At 38.5% G+C, this 17,257-nt stretch overlaps 1 protein-coding gene across 1 annotated transcript; it reads left to right on the top strand.

The window, feature by feature from the left end:
- The first annotated feature begins 3,092 nt into the window (after positions 1–3,092).
- Positions 3,093–17,004, top strand: TRIML2 (tripartite motif family like 2). The gene is made up of 8 exons (XM_006727613.3): positions 3,093–3,160; positions 3,349–3,722; positions 4,195–4,290; positions 6,122–6,313; positions 7,427–7,567; positions 9,579–9,601; positions 9,782–9,882; positions 16,326–17,004. Exons 2-8 carry the CDS (start codon positions 3,534–3,536, stop codon positions 16,913–16,915), a joined length of 1,332 nt encoding a protein of 443 aa, XP_006727676.1. The 5' UTR covers positions 3,093–3,160; positions 3,349–3,533; the 3' UTR covers positions 16,916–17,004.
- The last annotated feature ends 253 nt before the right edge of the window (positions 17,005–17,257 follow it).

The raw sequence follows: 17,257 nt of genomic DNA, 5'->3' as shown, positions 1-17,257 counted from the left end.
TCAACTTGTTAATGCTGCCGAGAAGTCAAGTAAAATAAAGCTGGGAGTGGCTGCTGGATTGTAAACGTGTTCACTTGGTGACTGATCTTTTCAGTCGAGTGGTCTAGGCCTTGTTCAGGGAAGCAAAACAAGGGAAACTACAAGGAAGTTGAGGAACCCAGCAGTAAAACAGAAATTGGAACAAATTCAAAGTGGATGGCAAGTAGAGAGAAAATATTTGCAATTTGTGTATTAACAAGGGAACGATCTTTTCAATGTATAAATATCTCTTAAAATTAAGGAAAAAGACCACAAAAACCTAGTAAAAGAAAACAGGTAAAAGGCTAAAACATATGGTTCACAGAAAAAGAAATGAAAATGGCTCTTTGGCATATGAAAATAAAATGTAGGGGTGCCTGGGTGGCATGGGCAGTTAAGCAGTCAAAACTTGATTTTGGCTCTGGTCCTTATCTCAGGGGTAGTGAGATCGAGCCCCACGCAGCAGAAAGCGCGGAGTCTGCTTGAGATCCTCTCTCCCTCTCCTTCTGCCCCTTTCCCCCTGCTGCTCAAACTCAATGCACACTTTCTCTCTAAAATAAATCTTTTAAAAAATGTAAACTGAAAATATATAAAGATACCATTTCTCACCAAGTGGGCAGAAAGTTTGACACCCTTTCTCATATGTTGCTTGGAATGCAAAATTGTGCAACCTTGTGGTTGGGAATCCAGCAAAATGTACCAAAATTATAGGTGTATTTTTATCAGGAATCCCATTTCTAAGGAATATGCCTTCTGAGATCAGGGTTCTGAACTTTGGTCTCAGGACTACTTTGCACCCAAATTATTGATGAAGCCCCAAAAAGCATTTTGTGTGTCCTACCTGTAGTCACTGCATTAGAAATTAAAACTGAGTTTTAAAAAATATGTTAACTTATTAAAAGTAAACATAACATTTTTATGAGGAATCCTCTCTGGCAGTTACTGAAAAGAGTGGCATGGTTTTACAATTTTGCAAATCTCTTTAATTTCTGGTTCATCAGACAGCTATTACCTATCATATCTGCTCCAGCATTCCATCTGTTGCAATGCTATTTTACTTGAAATGTATGAAAAGCATCTGTCCTCACACAGTACATTGTTGGAAAAGGAGAGCACATTCTAATAGCCTTTTTCAGATAATTGTGACTTTTTTTCCTGAAATCACCAGTAATGTTTTCTGTTATGTTAAAATCCATTGGTCTGTCTTATACTTTGCATCCACATTTTACCCTTGCATAATCTTATAACATCATGCATTGGTCTTTCAGAAATTATTGGTTCACTGAGTTTTCAGACTCTCCAAATGTTGATGTATTTCAATATACAATATCCAAGTCACATTTGTTAATATCACCACCAATTTTGTCAGAAAAGAAGCTGTCAAAGTCTTGGGAAGCTGTCAAGCTTACAATAGCAGATACAAGTTTTCCAAAGCTGGAATTTTATCATTGACAACTAAGACACTCAGTTGGTTTCCTTGAAATGACAAAGTCACTCTGTTAGCTTTTGAGAAAATATCTTGCAAAATGCTACATCTGAATAACCACATTTGTCTCATTTCTTCTTTCAATGAAAAAAATGTGGCTAGTATGGCTTGTAACTCAGTTATAGAAAGTGTTTCTTCTTGAGACAACCACTGTATTCCCATATGTAGCATAAGTGCTTTATGCATAATTTCCATTTTGTCACCCAGAATAGTAATTAAATCCTGTACTCAAAAGTTGAATTATATTTTGCTTCATCAAGAAATTAAGAATACTCAAGTAAAAAAAAAAATTAACTGGGAGTATGCAAGTATGTAGAAATGGAAAAATATAATACAGGGGCGCCTGGGTGGCTCAGTCAGTTAAGCCTCTGGCTTTGGCTCAGGTCATGATCCTGGGTTGTGGGATCAATCCTGCATCAGGCTCCCTGCTCAGCAGGGAGTCTGCTTCTCCATCTGCCCCTCCCCCCAGGCTTGTGGGCTCTCTCTCTCTCTGTCTGAAATAAATAATAATTAAAAAAAAAACTTTAAAAAGAAAAAAATACAATTATGACAACAGTTGGTGCTACTTCCTTGATTAATTTTAAGATGCCAACAGTTTGCTATCGGTGCAAATGTCAACACAGTAAAAAAGGTAAATTGAGTCTTGGGAAGCACAGTTTGAAAACTGCTGCTTTAATACTTACCCTAACAAATAACAAAGTTATATGTATACACAATTAATCAACTTCAGAATTATAAAAATATTTTGCATATCTTAAAAATAAGAACTAATGAAAGGACAGGAGGTCTAGTTGATCGCCAGGTTTCAGTGGTAGTGAGAGCATGGTGGGGGTGGGGAGAGAAGCTAGTAAATCCACAGATAGAAGTTTAGGGATTCTGGGGTTTGTCAGGTTGATTTGTTTCAAGAGACATTGTCTGAAGAGCTGTTTAATGAGACACAGTGGGGACAACTGTAAATAGGACAGAGGATTTTTTTTTTTTAAGAAATCAATACTTGGTGTGTGGAGTCCAGGAGGCTGCTGGCAATTACAGGGTGAGCCTCCTGCAGCTCCCAGAGCCCACATGTGTGGTGTGTCCCCATGGCTGGAGATGGGGTTAGAAAAGAACCAAGGCAAGACAATTTTTCATAGGGGAAAAGTTTCCCAAATTCTGTGGGTAACCCCTTTTAGGGTAATAAAATGTTTCTGGAGAAGACGTAGAATTGTTGCTCGAAGGTAATCAGAATTGTCTGGGTGGGGATGCAGGAGATTATAGGTGCCTTGTTCTGTTTCCTTAATAATAATAATAATAATAAAATCCAGTTTCCCTTCAGTATTTTTGGAAAGTTGTTATTTTGGGGGTTGCCTTTATATTTTTTTAACCGGTATCTTAATTGGCCAGCTCTCAGACGACACATGAGTTGGGCTTTGCACACAAAACTTGAGGTGCCTCACTCTTAGGCGCATGCGGACTTAAGAAGGGCCTCAAAATGGGCGCCTCCTTAAGGTTGGCACCCACGTGCCGCTCCCTCTTAAGGAGGCACTGGCAGCAGCCGGCACATTATGGTTTGTGCAATCCCTGGGACAGGGTGTGCTTCCTTAAATGCCTAAAGCCAGGCTTTGCCTCACTCTAGTCCCGGATGTTCCTCCAATGCTTTTAAATGCGCCATACCTTTCAGTAAGTACCTTTTCTTTCTTTCTTTTCTCTTTTGCTGCCTTTTTTTTTCTTAATATCTTACAGGAAAATGGTGTGCTGTGTTCTCACTTATAACTAATTCTCAGCCCATTGCTCTAAATTCTGAGAAAACTTGAGAGCCCCTCCAATCTGAGGACCTTGGTGTAACTCCTTGTGTCTTCTCCCCCAAGCGCGTGGCTGAGGAAGACCTGCTGGTTCGAGGAGTCCCGAAGGCGCCGACCTGCTCTGATCCTCGGCTGTGGGTTGCACAGTGAGGTCGGCAAGTGTGACTGCCCCAAATCGCCCTGACTCTCTTCGGCTCAGCGTGCAGGGGAGTATTCCACGGCAGGACCGTCCCCGAGGGACGCCTGCAGGGATGTCCAAAAGGCTCAGCTCCCAGTTAGAGCAAAACATCCCAGAAGATGCCTGCTGTGAGGAACACCGGGAACCACTGCAGCTATTCTGTGATGAAGACCAAAGCCTGCTTTGCGGCCAGTGCTTCCACTCGGAGGAGCACGAGAGTCACGTGGTGTGCGGAGTCCAGGAGGCTGCTGGCAATTACAGGGTGAGCCTCCTGCAGCTCCCAGAGCCCTCAGAACCTGGCTGCCTCCTCTTCTTATTTGGGGGACAGATCTACTGATCCGCCAACACCATTCCCTCAGGCAGTGTTTATCAAAGAATACTAGATAAGTACCCTATTTAGACAAACTTCAAGGCTAAGCCAACGTAGGGCTATGGGCCATTCAGTTGTCTGAGATTGAAAATCTAACTCTTCTTTTTTTTTTTTTTAAGATTTTATTTATTTGCGAGAGAGAGAGAATGAGAGAGAGCGAGCACATGAGAGGGGGGAGGGTCAGAGGGAGAAGCAGACTCCCTGCTGAGCAGGGAGCCCGATGTGGGACTCGATCCCAGGACTCCAGGATCATGACCCGAGCCGAAGGCAGTCGCTTAACCAACTGAGCCACCCAGGCGCCCGAAAATCTAACTGTTCTAAAGCAATGACTTTACCTAGAATTCTGTGATCTGTTTCTCTGCAGAAGTTATTCCAGGAGATATTGAGCACATTGAAGGAGAAACTTGAAGTAGCTAAAAGCATATTGGCTGATGAGCAAGAAAGAATGGTGATGATTCAGGTCAGTGCTGATCTCCAGTCTGAGCAGGGAATTACCTATAATGTTGCATAGCAAATAACATGAAGTCAGAAGATAAATAACAAAGCAGGAAAAATCTTTGAAATCCATAGGTATGAAAAGTGTTAATTTCTTTACGAATGAAGAGTTCTTAAAAGTCAATAAGCAAAAGGCTAGAAATTCAATAGAAAAATGATCGAATAAAAGAGATTTCACAGAAAAAAAAATGCAGCCATCCTTTAAATACTTAAAAAGATCCTGAACTTTGTTTATGGTAAGAGAAATACAAATTAACTTTTAAATCTGTGAAATGTCATTTGCAAGCCTTATTGACAGATAAAAAAAGATTGGTAACAGGATTTATACCAATGCCATGGGAGAATGAGCATCTCGTGTACCGTTGGTGGCCATATAAATCCTGAAACCATTTAAAAGGCAGTTTGAGAATTACTGTTCGAAATGAGGGCTTGTCATCTGTTATGCCCACTTCTGATTTCACACCTTCTCTTCATATTTAACTATTCTGTGCCAGGTATCCCGGATTCTGGGTCTTTTCCCTTTCAATTTTTAAAGAGAATAAATGGCCACTTGAGGATGGTAGAGGAAGAGAATTGACTGGTTCTCCAAGAATTTTTCAACTGATCCCCATTTTTTCAGCCTTAAGTACCATATATTCAACAGATATTGGGGTCCCGCTGTTTGCTAAGGACTATATCAGGTGCTGGGGATTTAGCAGCAGGAGAGAGGGAAAAAAAATGTCTGCTCTTGTGCAACTGAAGGTGAACAAAACAAGTAAAATGAATGGTACATGGTAAATGCTATACATTCTTAAAAAAAGAAAAAACGAAAGCATAATGGAATGTACTTTGAAATAAAGTGACTTTGTTTAGAATGTGGCATTTGAAAAAAACTCAAGCTGGTGAGGAACTGAGTTATGCAGTCTTGGAAAGAATCTGGTATGTACTCCTTTGGGGTTGGGAAGGCAGTGGAAACTGGTAGGTGAGGTCAGAAGATAAAGGGGCCAAGTCATACAGGGCAGCTGACTTTAAATGAAATAGGGAAACCAGTGGAAAGTTTTGAACAGGGGTAGCTTGATCAAATTTCCATTTTCACAGAAGCACTCTGGCTTCTGAGGCTAAGACTAGACAGTAGGAGGGTGAGAGCAGAGGTAGGGAAACCTGCCAGGGGACTGTTGAGGTCATGAGCAGTGGTCAGGTTCTTGATAAATCTCAATTCCATGGGGTCTCATGAGATGAAATACCATTAAGCTGCCTACTCCCAATGTACATCTCTAGCTCAGACTTCCAAGTGATAGACTTTCGTGTCCATCTTCCTACTCAGCATCTCTCCTTGGATGTCTAAGTGACAACTCAAAATCAGGATATCCAAAACTGAGCTGCTGATACACTCCCCACCTCTGGGATATATCCCTTTCTTGTTTATCTTTTTCTGTTCCAGTTGCTTTCTCTAAAAACCTTGGAGTCACCCTTTCATTCCTGTTTCCTTACACTCCCTATCCAAAGCATCAGCAAAAGCCATTTGCCCCACCTTCCAGTTTTCTTCATCTCCTTCTCTTTGTCACGGTGATTTTAGATTTCTCAGTGTTCTAAGTCAATTAACATTTCTTCATCTGCATTTCACGTTCTAAGATTATGGTGATGTTAGTTGATCTTGTCTCAAAACTTTTTTTGTCCTTTGTATTTACGCCTTTTATCTCTTCCCCTGTACTTTATATTTCCTTGTCTTTATATTAGAGTTAGAGCTGGAAAGTGACCATAAATATTTGTCCGTGGCATTTAACTTGAAGTCTATCACATTTATATCTATGATGAAGGGAGAAGAGCAGGATTTTAAAGAGATGATTGAGTCTGAATATAGGATAAGGTTCCAGTTGATGGTTGAAGAGGAGATGAACTCCCGGAGCCTGCAAGGGTGCGTATTCAACCTGAACGTGAAGGAAGATGGTCTGAATCAGCTGATGGAATTTGGCACACAGCTGAAGGAGAAGTCCCAGGAAACGCTACAGGTGAGATGTGGAAAACTGCGTGCTCACAGTGTTTGGAAAATGAGAGCTGAACATTATGCCAATTCTAAAATGGGACATCCAGTGACAACCACGAATGTATTAAAAGAATGTGTATATTCACCCAGCAGTTCTATTTCTGATCATTTATCTTATAAATATACTTACATGCCTACAAAAAGATACAAGGATAAGGGAATGCCGTAAAATTATTCCAGTATAAATCCATGGTTTAGAGGTAGTCTTTGAAGCCAGATTGATGAGGTTCCTATCTGGCCTCTGCTATTTACTAGTTTAACCTGTACATGTTGTTTAACCTGTGACTCAGTTTCCTTAGCTATTAAAATGGGGATAATGCCCCTAGTTTATAATACTGTTGTGAGGATTGTGATAATCTATATAAAGCTCTTTAAACAGTGTGTATGTATTATGCCATCGGTAACTATTAGGCATTATTATTAATGCTGCAATGTTTATGATAGCAAGAGATTAAATACAACCTATATCCATCAATAAAGGATTCTCAGAATAAATTGTACCATGTACTTACAATGAAATGCTCTTCAGCATTTAGAAAAAATAACAGCTTTATGTGTATGGATAAGGAATGCTCTCCAAGAACATATTATTTATTAAGAAAAAAACAAGGTGTGATATCAGCAATAGCATATAATATGTATCATATGTGTTCTTTAAGAAAAAAACAACAGCATGTGCTTTTGTGTCTACGTGGAACATCTTTGCAAGGATAAAAAATGTCAGTGGCTTGATTATTTCTTTTTGATTAAATTATTAGATTCAAATCTTAATTTAATGAAGGAAATAGGAAACTTTCTGAACAAAATGGCACAGCAAAATAACGTGATCTGTTTTAGGGTCGGGTTGTTATCTGAATAAGTGGACTACGTGTACACCTTCCACATCAGCATAAATATATTGTGTCAGAATATCAAATTTCAATTGAGGTGTCTTCCTTACCACACAGGGGTATTGGGCCTTACCTAATTATATGTATTTCTGGAGTGGCAGGCAGTAAAGTGGGTTTAAGAAACGGTTGAATTAGTGAATAAAAGAAATTACCACTTGTTAAATAGTAATAAGGAGATGCTTCTGCAGAGACTGAAGGATTTGGGGAAAGAGAACATGAATAAACTGAAGGAGAGTGAAGTCAGGCTTTCTGAACAGATCTGCAGCCTCCAAAGGATCATTGCAGAGCTAGAGAAGAAGTGTGGGGAATACACCTTAGCGTTGCTCCAGGTAAGAAATGATCTTCATTACAGTATTTGAGAAAGGAGAAGTGGACAGTACTCATTAGGGGTCAGTTGGAGAATATTTGATGATTTTCAAACATACATGAAGGCTGTGTAGGCTATTTTCCAGTCACCAAAAGCATTATGAATTGTCTAAAATCTTGATATAGTGGAGAGCTACTTCATGATACGAATTCTTACCTTGAGGCTATCAATAATTAGTTTGAATTGAGAGGTCCCTTGATAGAGTAAATAATGGATTAGTCAAATTATGATACATCAATACAGTAGAATATTCTGCAACCAGAAAAATAGAATGAAACAACTCTACAGTGGTAGAAGTAATTTTCAGAATATTTAGTTAAAGGGAAAACATGCAGAACTGCTTTTTGCTTGGTTTTAGTGAATATGTATGTATGTATAGACATATGCTCATTAACATTCACAGATTGCCTTTGGCAAAATAAACACAAACATTGAGCGGTAACCTTGGAAAAACAAGGGTGAGATTTTTTTATATAGTATTGCATATTTTAAATCTTGTAACATGCATTACCTTTCAACAAGTAAATTATTATCTTAAGACTCTGTCCATATCCTTCGGCCACCAGGCTTATATCTGCAAAGTGAGTGCTCTTATTTGAGAAGCCCTTACACATAAACAATTAGGTTCTATTCTAGGGCCAAACCTAGTTCCAGACAGGTAAGGTAGGTGTGACTCAGTTATGCTCAGCTTCTGACCTAGCTCCATCCACCGTCCCCAGTTTATTAGCAGTCTGCTTCACCTGCTCAACTCTTGTTACCCAGTGTAAGAAAAAAAAGTAAATGGGCAGAGTTTGAATTATGACCATTCTGGATAAGATGGCTGAGGCGAGGTATGGGAAATACGGCCCTTGGGAAATGCAAATCAAAACCACAGTGAGATACACCCTCTCAGCTGTTAGAATGGCTATCAGTAAGAGAGGATGGGTGCTGGTGAAGATATGGCAAAAAGGGAGCACTTCAGCATTGTTGGTGGGAATGTAGATTGGTCCAACCCCTATGGAAAACAATATGGAGTTGTCTCAAAAAATTAAGAATAGATTTACTATATGATCCAGCAATTCCACTTCTGGGTGTATACTCAAAGGAAACGAAAACAGGATTTCAAAGGGATACACGCACTCCCATGTTTGGAAACAACGCAAATGCCCATTAACAGATGAATGAACAAAAAAATTTAGTACATCTACTTAATGGAATATTATTCAGTCATGAGAAAGGAAAATATCCTCCCATCTTTGACAACATGGATAGACCTTGAGCACAAGATGCTTTAAGCAAGATAAGTCAGAAAGACAACTATTGCATGATGTCACTTATATGTGGAATCTAAAAAAGTTAAACCTGTTTAAAAAACAGTAAAATGGTGCTTATTGGGGGAATGGGGTAGGGGTGGGGGGCATTGATAAGAGTGATAGTGTTTCAGGGTACAAACTTGTAATGAATAGTAATAAACCATAGAGATGTAATGCATGATATAATGAATATATAAAACAATATAGTATTATAATTGTATGATGTGATAAATACTGCTACATCGGCAATCATTACAATATACAAGTGTATCAAAACACACTATACACCTTAAACTTACTGTTACATGTCAAATTTATTCAACAAAAGAAAAAAAGACATCAAGATTAAATATAAATCTTGCCAAGACATCATCTGATTCAGCAGGTTCCAAATTCCATATAAAATGACTATACAATCCCCACCTGTAATAAAACTAAGAAAACAAAAACACAAACATTTCCCTTGGGAATATAACAATGATTTCAAGCATTTTTCTGACTTTTACTATTCAGTGGTAAAATCTGATATCTGAGATTTAGCACCACAAAGCTGGGGAAATTACATACAAACCAAGTTTCATCATTCGAAGATAATTTTCAGGGGCACAGCTCAGAAGAGGCGTGGCTCAAATACCAGAGGTGTGGCTCAAATAGTAACCTTATCTCTTTTTCACCCTGTAGAATGCAAGATATTCTGTGGAAAGGTAAGTTTTCATTTTGGAATGGAAACATTGGGGTGGGATTCAGGGTCTGAAACGGGAGCACACAGGAGTGGAGATATTGGGGTAAGTAAGGATCAGGAGGTCATGTATTGACATCCATCCTCTGGATTGGTCGGGGCCTTAGGTCTGCACAGATAACTGAGATTGTCCTTTCTTTTATAGGAGCGAGTCACTACTGCTTCAGTGTCTGGAGCCCGCCCAAATCACAGACCTGAGTCTGTGCCAAGTAACAGGAATGAGCAGAATGCTCAACATTCTCCAAAGTAAGTTGACACATCCACGATTACAGGGCACTTGATTTTGTATCTGAGAGTCAAGTGAACATCCTAGATAAAAGATTCCAGAGAGCTTAAGGATTTAAAAAGATTGGAGAGCTTAATATGCTATACATATTGGAGAACCTATCAAGAAAATAACTGTATGATCTTATGTTGAAAGGCTCTCTTTTGCATATCCTTTCCCACTTTCCCAAGCCTGAAACGTGATCATAAGCAGAGTTTGACAGAAAAAAAAAAAAAAAAATTTAAACTTCTAGGGAAAAAATGTTGGGGCGCCTGGGTAGCTTAGTCGGGTAAGCGTCCAACTTTTGATTTTGGCTCAGGTCATGATCTCAGGATCCTGGGATCGAACCTGCATTGGGCCCCACAATCCGCAGGGAGTCTGCTTGAGGATTCTCACCCTCTCCCTCTCCCCCACCCCTCATGCCCTCTCTCTCTCTGTCTCTCTCTGTCTCAAATAAATAAATAAATCTTTAAAAAAATAAATAAAAAAATGTCAACATATATAATGAAAGATTTGTATCTCCTACCCCATAGTTCTACCTTTTCTGGAATGTCCTGTCAGTGGATCCATACAGTATGTGGCCTTTTATGTCTGGCTTTTTTCACTTAGCATAAAGCATTTGAGGCACATCAAGTTTGTTGTGTGTATCAGGAGTTTATTCCTTTTTGTTTTTGTGGGGTACTCCACTGTGTGAATATACCACAGTTTATTCTCTTGTAATTCCAAGGCCAACTGAGTTGTTTCCAAATCTGTGCTATAAATATTTGCTTGTGAGTTTAATGTGAACATGACTTCATTTGTCTTGGTTGCATATCTAGGAAAGGGGTTGTAAAATTTGTTTTCCAAACTGTGTCATTTTGCATTCCCACTGGTAATGTATGAGATTCAGTTACTCCACATCCTCACTAACATTTCGTATTGTCACCTTTTTTTTTTTTTTTAAAGACCTAGGGGCGCCTGGGTGGCTCATTTGGTTAAGTGTCTGCCTTCGGCTTGGGTCATAATCTCAGAGTCCTGGGATTGAGCCCCATGTTGGGCTCCCTGATCAGCAGAGAGTCTGCTTCTCCCTCTCCCTCTACCTCTCCCCCTGCTCGCATTCTCTCTCTCTCTCTTTAAAAAAAAAAAAAAAGGGGGTGCCTGGGTGGCTCAGTTGGTTAAGCGACTGCCTTCGGCTCAGGTCATGATCCTGGAGTCCCTGGATCGAGTCCCGCATCGGGCTCCCTGCTTGGCAGGGAGTCTGCTTCTCCCTCTCCCGCTCCCCCCTCTTGTGCTCTTTCTCTCTCTCACTCTCTCTCTCAAATAAATAAATAAAAAAAAAAAATCTTTAAAAAAAAAATTTAAAAAAGTATTAAAAGAGTAACTTACTAAAAATAAGTAAAGCAGACTTAATACATATGTAGTTATATATCACTTTAAACTTTAATTTACATTTCTGAAATAACTAGTGATATTGAGCATATTTTCATGTGTTTATTTGCACTTTATCTCTTTGAAGTCTATCTATAAACGTTTTCAGTATTTTTAAAATTGTGTTGTATATTATTTAATGTTGGGATTTCTTTATATATTCCAATTACCAGTCCTTTATCAGACATGTTTTGTAAATATTTCTTTCTCTCTGTGATTTATATTTTTTATTAATTTTTTAAATTTTAATCCTCATATTGTCACCATACCATATTATATTAGTTTCAGGTATACAATATAGTGATTCAACAATTCTATGCATTACTCAGTGCTTATTATGATAAGTGTACTCAGTCCCCTTCACCTATTTCACCCATCACCCCCCGCACCTACCTCCCCTCTGGTAGCCATCAGTTTGTTCTCTACAGTTAAGAGTCTGTTTGGTTTGTCTCTTTTTTTCTTTGTTTGTTTTGTTTCTTAAACATACGAGTGAAATCATACGGTATTTGTCTTTCTCTGACTGACTTATTTCGTTTAGCACTATGCTTTCTCTTTCCAACTATGTTGTTGCAAATGGCAAGATTTCATCCTTTTGTATGGCTGAGAAATATTCCAGTGTGTGTGTGTGTGCGCACACGCGTGTGCACACCACTTTATCCATCCATCAGTCGATGGACACTTGGGCTGCTTCCATATCTTGGCTGCTGTAAACATTGGGGTGCATGTATCCCTTGGAATTAGTGTTTTTGTATTTTGGGGGTAAATGCCCAGTAGTGTGATTATTAGATTGTAGGGTAGTTCTATTTTTAACTTTTTGAGGAACCTCCACACTGTTTTCCAGAGTGGCTGCACCAGTTTGTATTTCCACCAACAGTGCAAGGGGGTTCCTTTTTCTCCACATCCTCACCAACACCTGTTGTTTCTTGTGTTGTTGATTTTAGCCATTCTGACAGCTGTGAGGTGATACCGCATTGTAGTTAGATTTGCATTTCCCCGATGATGAGTGACGTTGAGCATCTTTTCATGTGTCTGTTGACCATCTGTATGTCTAATTTTGAGAATGTCTGTCCATGTCTTTTGCCCATTTTATAATTGGATTTTTGTTTGTTTGTTTTTTGGGGTGTTGAGTTGTATCAGTTCTTTAGATATTTTGGATGCTAACCCTTTATCATATATGTCATTAGTACATATCTTCTCCCATTCTGTAGGTTGTCTTTTAGTTTTGTTGATTGTTTCCTTCGCTGTGCAGAAGCTTTTTATTCTGATACAGTCCCAATAATTTATTTTTGCTTGAATTGCCCTTGCCTCAGGAGACCTATCTAGAAAATGTTGCTATGACCTGTGTCAGAGCAATTGCCACCTGTGTTCTCTTCTAGTATTTTTATGGTTTGAGTTCTCACATTTAGGTGTTTGATCCATTTTGAGTTTATTTTTTTATATAATGAAAGAAAATGGTCCAGTTCCATTCTTTTGCATGTAGCTGTCCCATTTTCTTTTTCCCATTGCATATTCTTTCCTGCTTTGTTGAAGATTAATTGACCATATAGTTGTGGGTTTATTTCTGGGTTTTCTATTCTGTTCCATTGATCTGTGTATCTGTTTTTGTACCAGTACCATACTCTCTTGATTACTACAGCTTTTTAATACACCTTGAAGTCTGGAATTGTGATCCCTCCAGTTTTGTTTCTCAAGATTGCTTTAGCCATTCGGGGTCTTATGTGGTTCCATACAAATTTTAGGATTGTTTGTTCTAGTTCTTTGAAAAATGTTATTGGTATTTTGAAAGAGACTGCTTGAGTAGTATAGATACTTTAACAATATTTGTTCATCCAGTCCATGAGCATTGCATATCTTTCCATTTCTTTGTGTATCTTCAATTTCTTTAATCTGTGATTTATATTTTCATTTACCTCATAGTACCTTTTGAAGAGCAGAAGTTTTAAATTTTGAAATTCAGTTTATCAGTTTTTTCTTTTATGGTTTGTGTTTTTGTGTCCCATCCTAACAAATCTTTTACTACTCAAAGATTTTTTTCTTCTAGAAGTTTTAGTTTTTACATTTAGGTCTGTTATTCTTTTGGAGTTATATTTGTATATGACTCAAGATCTGGTACAACTCCCACCCCCACCTTTTTTGTACATGTATATATCCAGTTGTTCCAGCATCATTTGGTGAAAACACTGTTCTTCATTAAATTTACTTAGCACCTTTGTTGAAAATCAGTTGGCATGTACAAGCCGGTCTATGTTGACTCTAATAGGTCCATTGATCATTGTGTTTATCCTTTTGCTAATACCACACTGGCTTGAATTTTACTCCATAGGAAGTCTTAAAATTGACATGTGAGTTCTCCAAATCTGTTCTTTTCAAAATAATTTTGGCTACTCTAGATCCTTTGCTTTTTCACAAAAAATTTAAAATCAGCTTATTGGTTTCTACAAAAAAAAAAAAAAAATGGAGACTTGGATTGGTGTTATAGTGAATGTATAGATTAATTTGGGATAAGATGATATATTTCTATTTCGGTCTTATTTGATTTCACTCATCAGTGTTTTGAAGTTTTCAGCAAACATATTGTACATATTAGATGGATCCTTAAATATTTTATTTTTTTTAGTGTTAATAGCATTTCTAATTGAAATTTCATTCATTTCCAGTTTATTGCTGGTATATAAAAATAAATTTGTATATATTGACATTGTAATTTATGACTATGCTAAACTTACTTATTAGAGCTAGTGGCTTTTTTAATAGATTCTTTGTGATTTTCTACAAAGATAGGCAGGTAATCTATTAATACAGGAAGTTTTATTTCTTGCCAGTATGTAAGCCTTTTCTATATTTTTCTCATCTTGTGGTACTGGCTCTAGGACCTCCAATATAGTGTTGAATAGGAGCAGTGAGAAACATTTGCCTCCTTCTTGATCTTAGGGTACAAGAAAGCATTAAGTCTTTCACCTTGAACTTTGATGTTAGCTGTAGGTTTTTTTTATAGTTGCCTTTCATAAAGTTAAGAAGTTCTCCCTCTAGTCCTGATTTGTTAAAACTTTTTATCATGAACAGATGTTGAATATTAGATGCTTTTTCTATATCTACCAAAATATTTGTATTTTTTCTTCATGTATTAATATGGTGAAATATATTTTTTCATATGTTGGCCCAGACTTGCCTTCAGAGTAAACTCTTGGTAATAATGTTTTATCCGTTTTATTTATTGCTGGATTCAATATGCTAATACTTTAAAGAATTTTTGCATTTATGTTATTGAGGCATGATGATCTGTAGCTTTCTTATAATCATCTATAGATACTTTAATTTTATTTTCATTTCTAGATAATCTATTCTGTTCTTTGTCAAATCCACTTGGTCTTACTTTTTAGCTTCCTACATCCTGTAGGTATTTTTAAGCTTTTCTTTTTTCTTCAAACATGTAAGCAAAAACTATTTTAGTTCTGTGCGTAGTAATTCCAGTATTTAAAGTTCTTCAGATTTATTTCTGCTAGTCTCACTTAATAGTGCTTTCTTACTTTGTGAGTGTGTGTTTGATTTTTTAACAGTAAGCTTCGCTTTTTTCCTTGGATATTATTTTTAGAAATTGAGTCCAAGAATGAATCCATGCATTATTCCAGAGAGAATTGCATTTGTTTCTGCCCATCTTCTGGAAATACTGAAAGCCTGGGACAACTTAAATTTAAATTTCAAGGTTTATGGCTTTTAAGACCACCCTAATAACGATATGAATTGGGCTTCAAGTCCAGAAATGTAAGTTCATTTGGCAGCAAAACTTTCTGCTGGATTAGATATTAAAGTAAAAAATAAGGAACTATTCCAGGTTTTATGGTTTATGGTTTAGCAAGTGAAGAAATAAGTATGCTATTAACTGAAGTAGAACTGGAAAGGGGTAGTTTTGAAGTTCCATTTTGGACATAGTATGTGTGAAATGCCTCTGTTATTTCTAACTGGTATTTGGCACCTTCTTTATGAAGTAAGCCATGGGGCACCTGGGTGGTTAAGTGACTGCCTTCAGCTCAGGTCATGATCCCAGGGTCCTGGGATCAAGCCCTGCATTGGGCTCCCTGCTTGACAGGGAGCCTGCTTCTCCCTCTCCCTCTGCCGCTCCCACTGCTTGTGCTCTCCTGCTCTCTCTCTGCCGAATAAATAAATAAAATCTTAAAAAAAAAAATTCTAATGGGTTAAAAAAAAATTATGAAGTAAGCCATGAACATATAGAAGATATTTAAAACTAAGGCTAGGTGAAGTCACCTAGGGAGAAAGGAATACAAACTGTAAAAAAGGAAGACCCAGTCTTAAGCCCTGAGAAATCACAATATTTAACAGTTGAGGAGAAAGAGATAAGAGAAGGAACAGTTTGAGATACGAAGGCAAGTGTCATGGTCATTCAAGGATAAGAAATCACATTGAGCTCTCTTGTTTGCAGCTTGATTTTTTTCTGGAGGATTCCCACAGGTTTTCCAGCCTCTGCTAATACGTTCTTTTGATTTACTCAATATCAAGAGCCTGCTGGCAACAGTTTCTAAGCATCTGTGTCACACTCTGGTGATATTTAAGGGAGAGCAGTTTAGTCACAGGGAAAACCCTGCTCTGTTAGGAGATTCTAATGAGTCTGTAGGGGAATGAAGCCTGGAGTTCGAGGCTTGGAGGTCTTTAGGAGAGTAGTTGGCTCCCAGCTGATACGTGACGAGGATTGAATGCCATTTTTACAGCCTGCCAAAATTCCTTTCTGCTCTGACAGAACCTCTGTGAAGTCCATTACTCTCCTTCCTCCTCAGATTGCATCTCCTTCCATTATCTCACTGCCCTCTTCTTCTGTGATGTCCAGTTCTTGAAACAAAGCTCAGAGGTCACCTTTCCTGAACTTTGAGATTGCCTCTTCCGTATCTGTGCCTGCAGCTTGTACCCACTCACTGGCAAGTCTCTTGGTGGTAGACATCCTCAGTCTCTGGTGGTGGCATGGCTGACTCTAACCGAATCGAACTGAATTTCTCTCTCCCCGCAGGAGCTGTGACTTTGGATCCTAAAACAGCTCATCCCTGTCTGGTCTTATCTGAGGATCTGAGAAGCGTGAGTCTCAGAAATGTCCAGCAGGACGTTCCTGGCAGCCCGGGGAGATTCGTTTTCGGTGCCACCGTGTTGGGTGTGGAGGGTTTCACCTCAGGGAGGCACTACTGGGAGGTAGATGTGGAAAAGGCAACCAAGTGGCAGTTGGGGATTTCCGAAGATGCTGCCAGCAGCGCTCGTAACCTGCCCGCTGCTTCCGGAGATAAATTCTTACTCACAGGTTCCATGATGGGAACTGATTATACATTCTGGGTCTTTCCCCCTCTGAAAAGGGTCTTCTTGAGAGGAGAGCAGGTGCACAAAGTTGGAGTCTTCCTAGACCGCGAGTATGGGCAGATAGCCTTTTATGATTTGACAAACAGATCCCTCATTTATAATTTCTCTTCTCTCACCTTCCGGGGAGCTGTCAGGCCCATATTTTCTCTTTGTATCCCAAGTGGAGGCACAAGTTCAGACTCGCTCAGCATTTGCTTTCCTCATGTTTCTTCTTGTGATGTTAATGTTAGCCCACAGTCTTCCTCGGCATGAAATCTAAGACCACAAGGGGCCAGAAAGTAAAGAGCTTGACTTTGTAAAAGAATCTATATAAAGTAATCCAATAAAAGTTTCTAACACTTGATTGAGTTGGAATCCAGTTTATTACCCCAGAGCTTTTGCATTCATGTGGCTTTCAACACCTATTTTGAGAAAGAACTTCTATTGAAACAGAGTCATGAATGATAATGATGGAAGGACCCTACACTAATTAGAACAATAAATGCATATGCAGCATAAAATTAGGAACTTAGAGAAGTAATATAGTCTGGAATCTCTAGGACTAAGTTAAGGACTCTAGCGATTTCTGAAAACACAATTAGATATAATCAAGAC

Source organism: Leptonychotes weddellii, chromosome 2 (assembly GCF_054177405.1).
Source record: "Leptonychotes weddellii isolate Sample4059 chromosome 2, ASM5417740v2, whole genome shotgun sequence".
Lineage (NCBI taxonomy): Eukaryota > Metazoa > Chordata > Mammalia > Carnivora > Phocidae > Leptonychotes > Leptonychotes weddellii.
This window is presented reverse-complemented; position numbering and strand designations above follow the sequence as displayed.

Bases quoted from the DNA above. Each gene is read 5' to 3' on its own strand.
- TRIML2 (XM_006727613.3), top strand. From the start codon at position 3,534: ATGTCCAAAAGGCTCAGCTCCCAGTTAGAGCAAAACATCCCAGAAGAT. The intron at 7,568-9,578 runs GTAAGAAATGAT...TTCACCCTGTAG, and splicing joins ACACCTTAGCGTTGCTCCAG to AATGCAAGATATTCTGTGGA. The intron at 9,602-9,781 runs GTAAGTTTTCAT...TTTCTTTTATAG, and splicing joins GCAAGATATTCTGTGGAAAG to GAGCGAGTCACTACTGCTTC.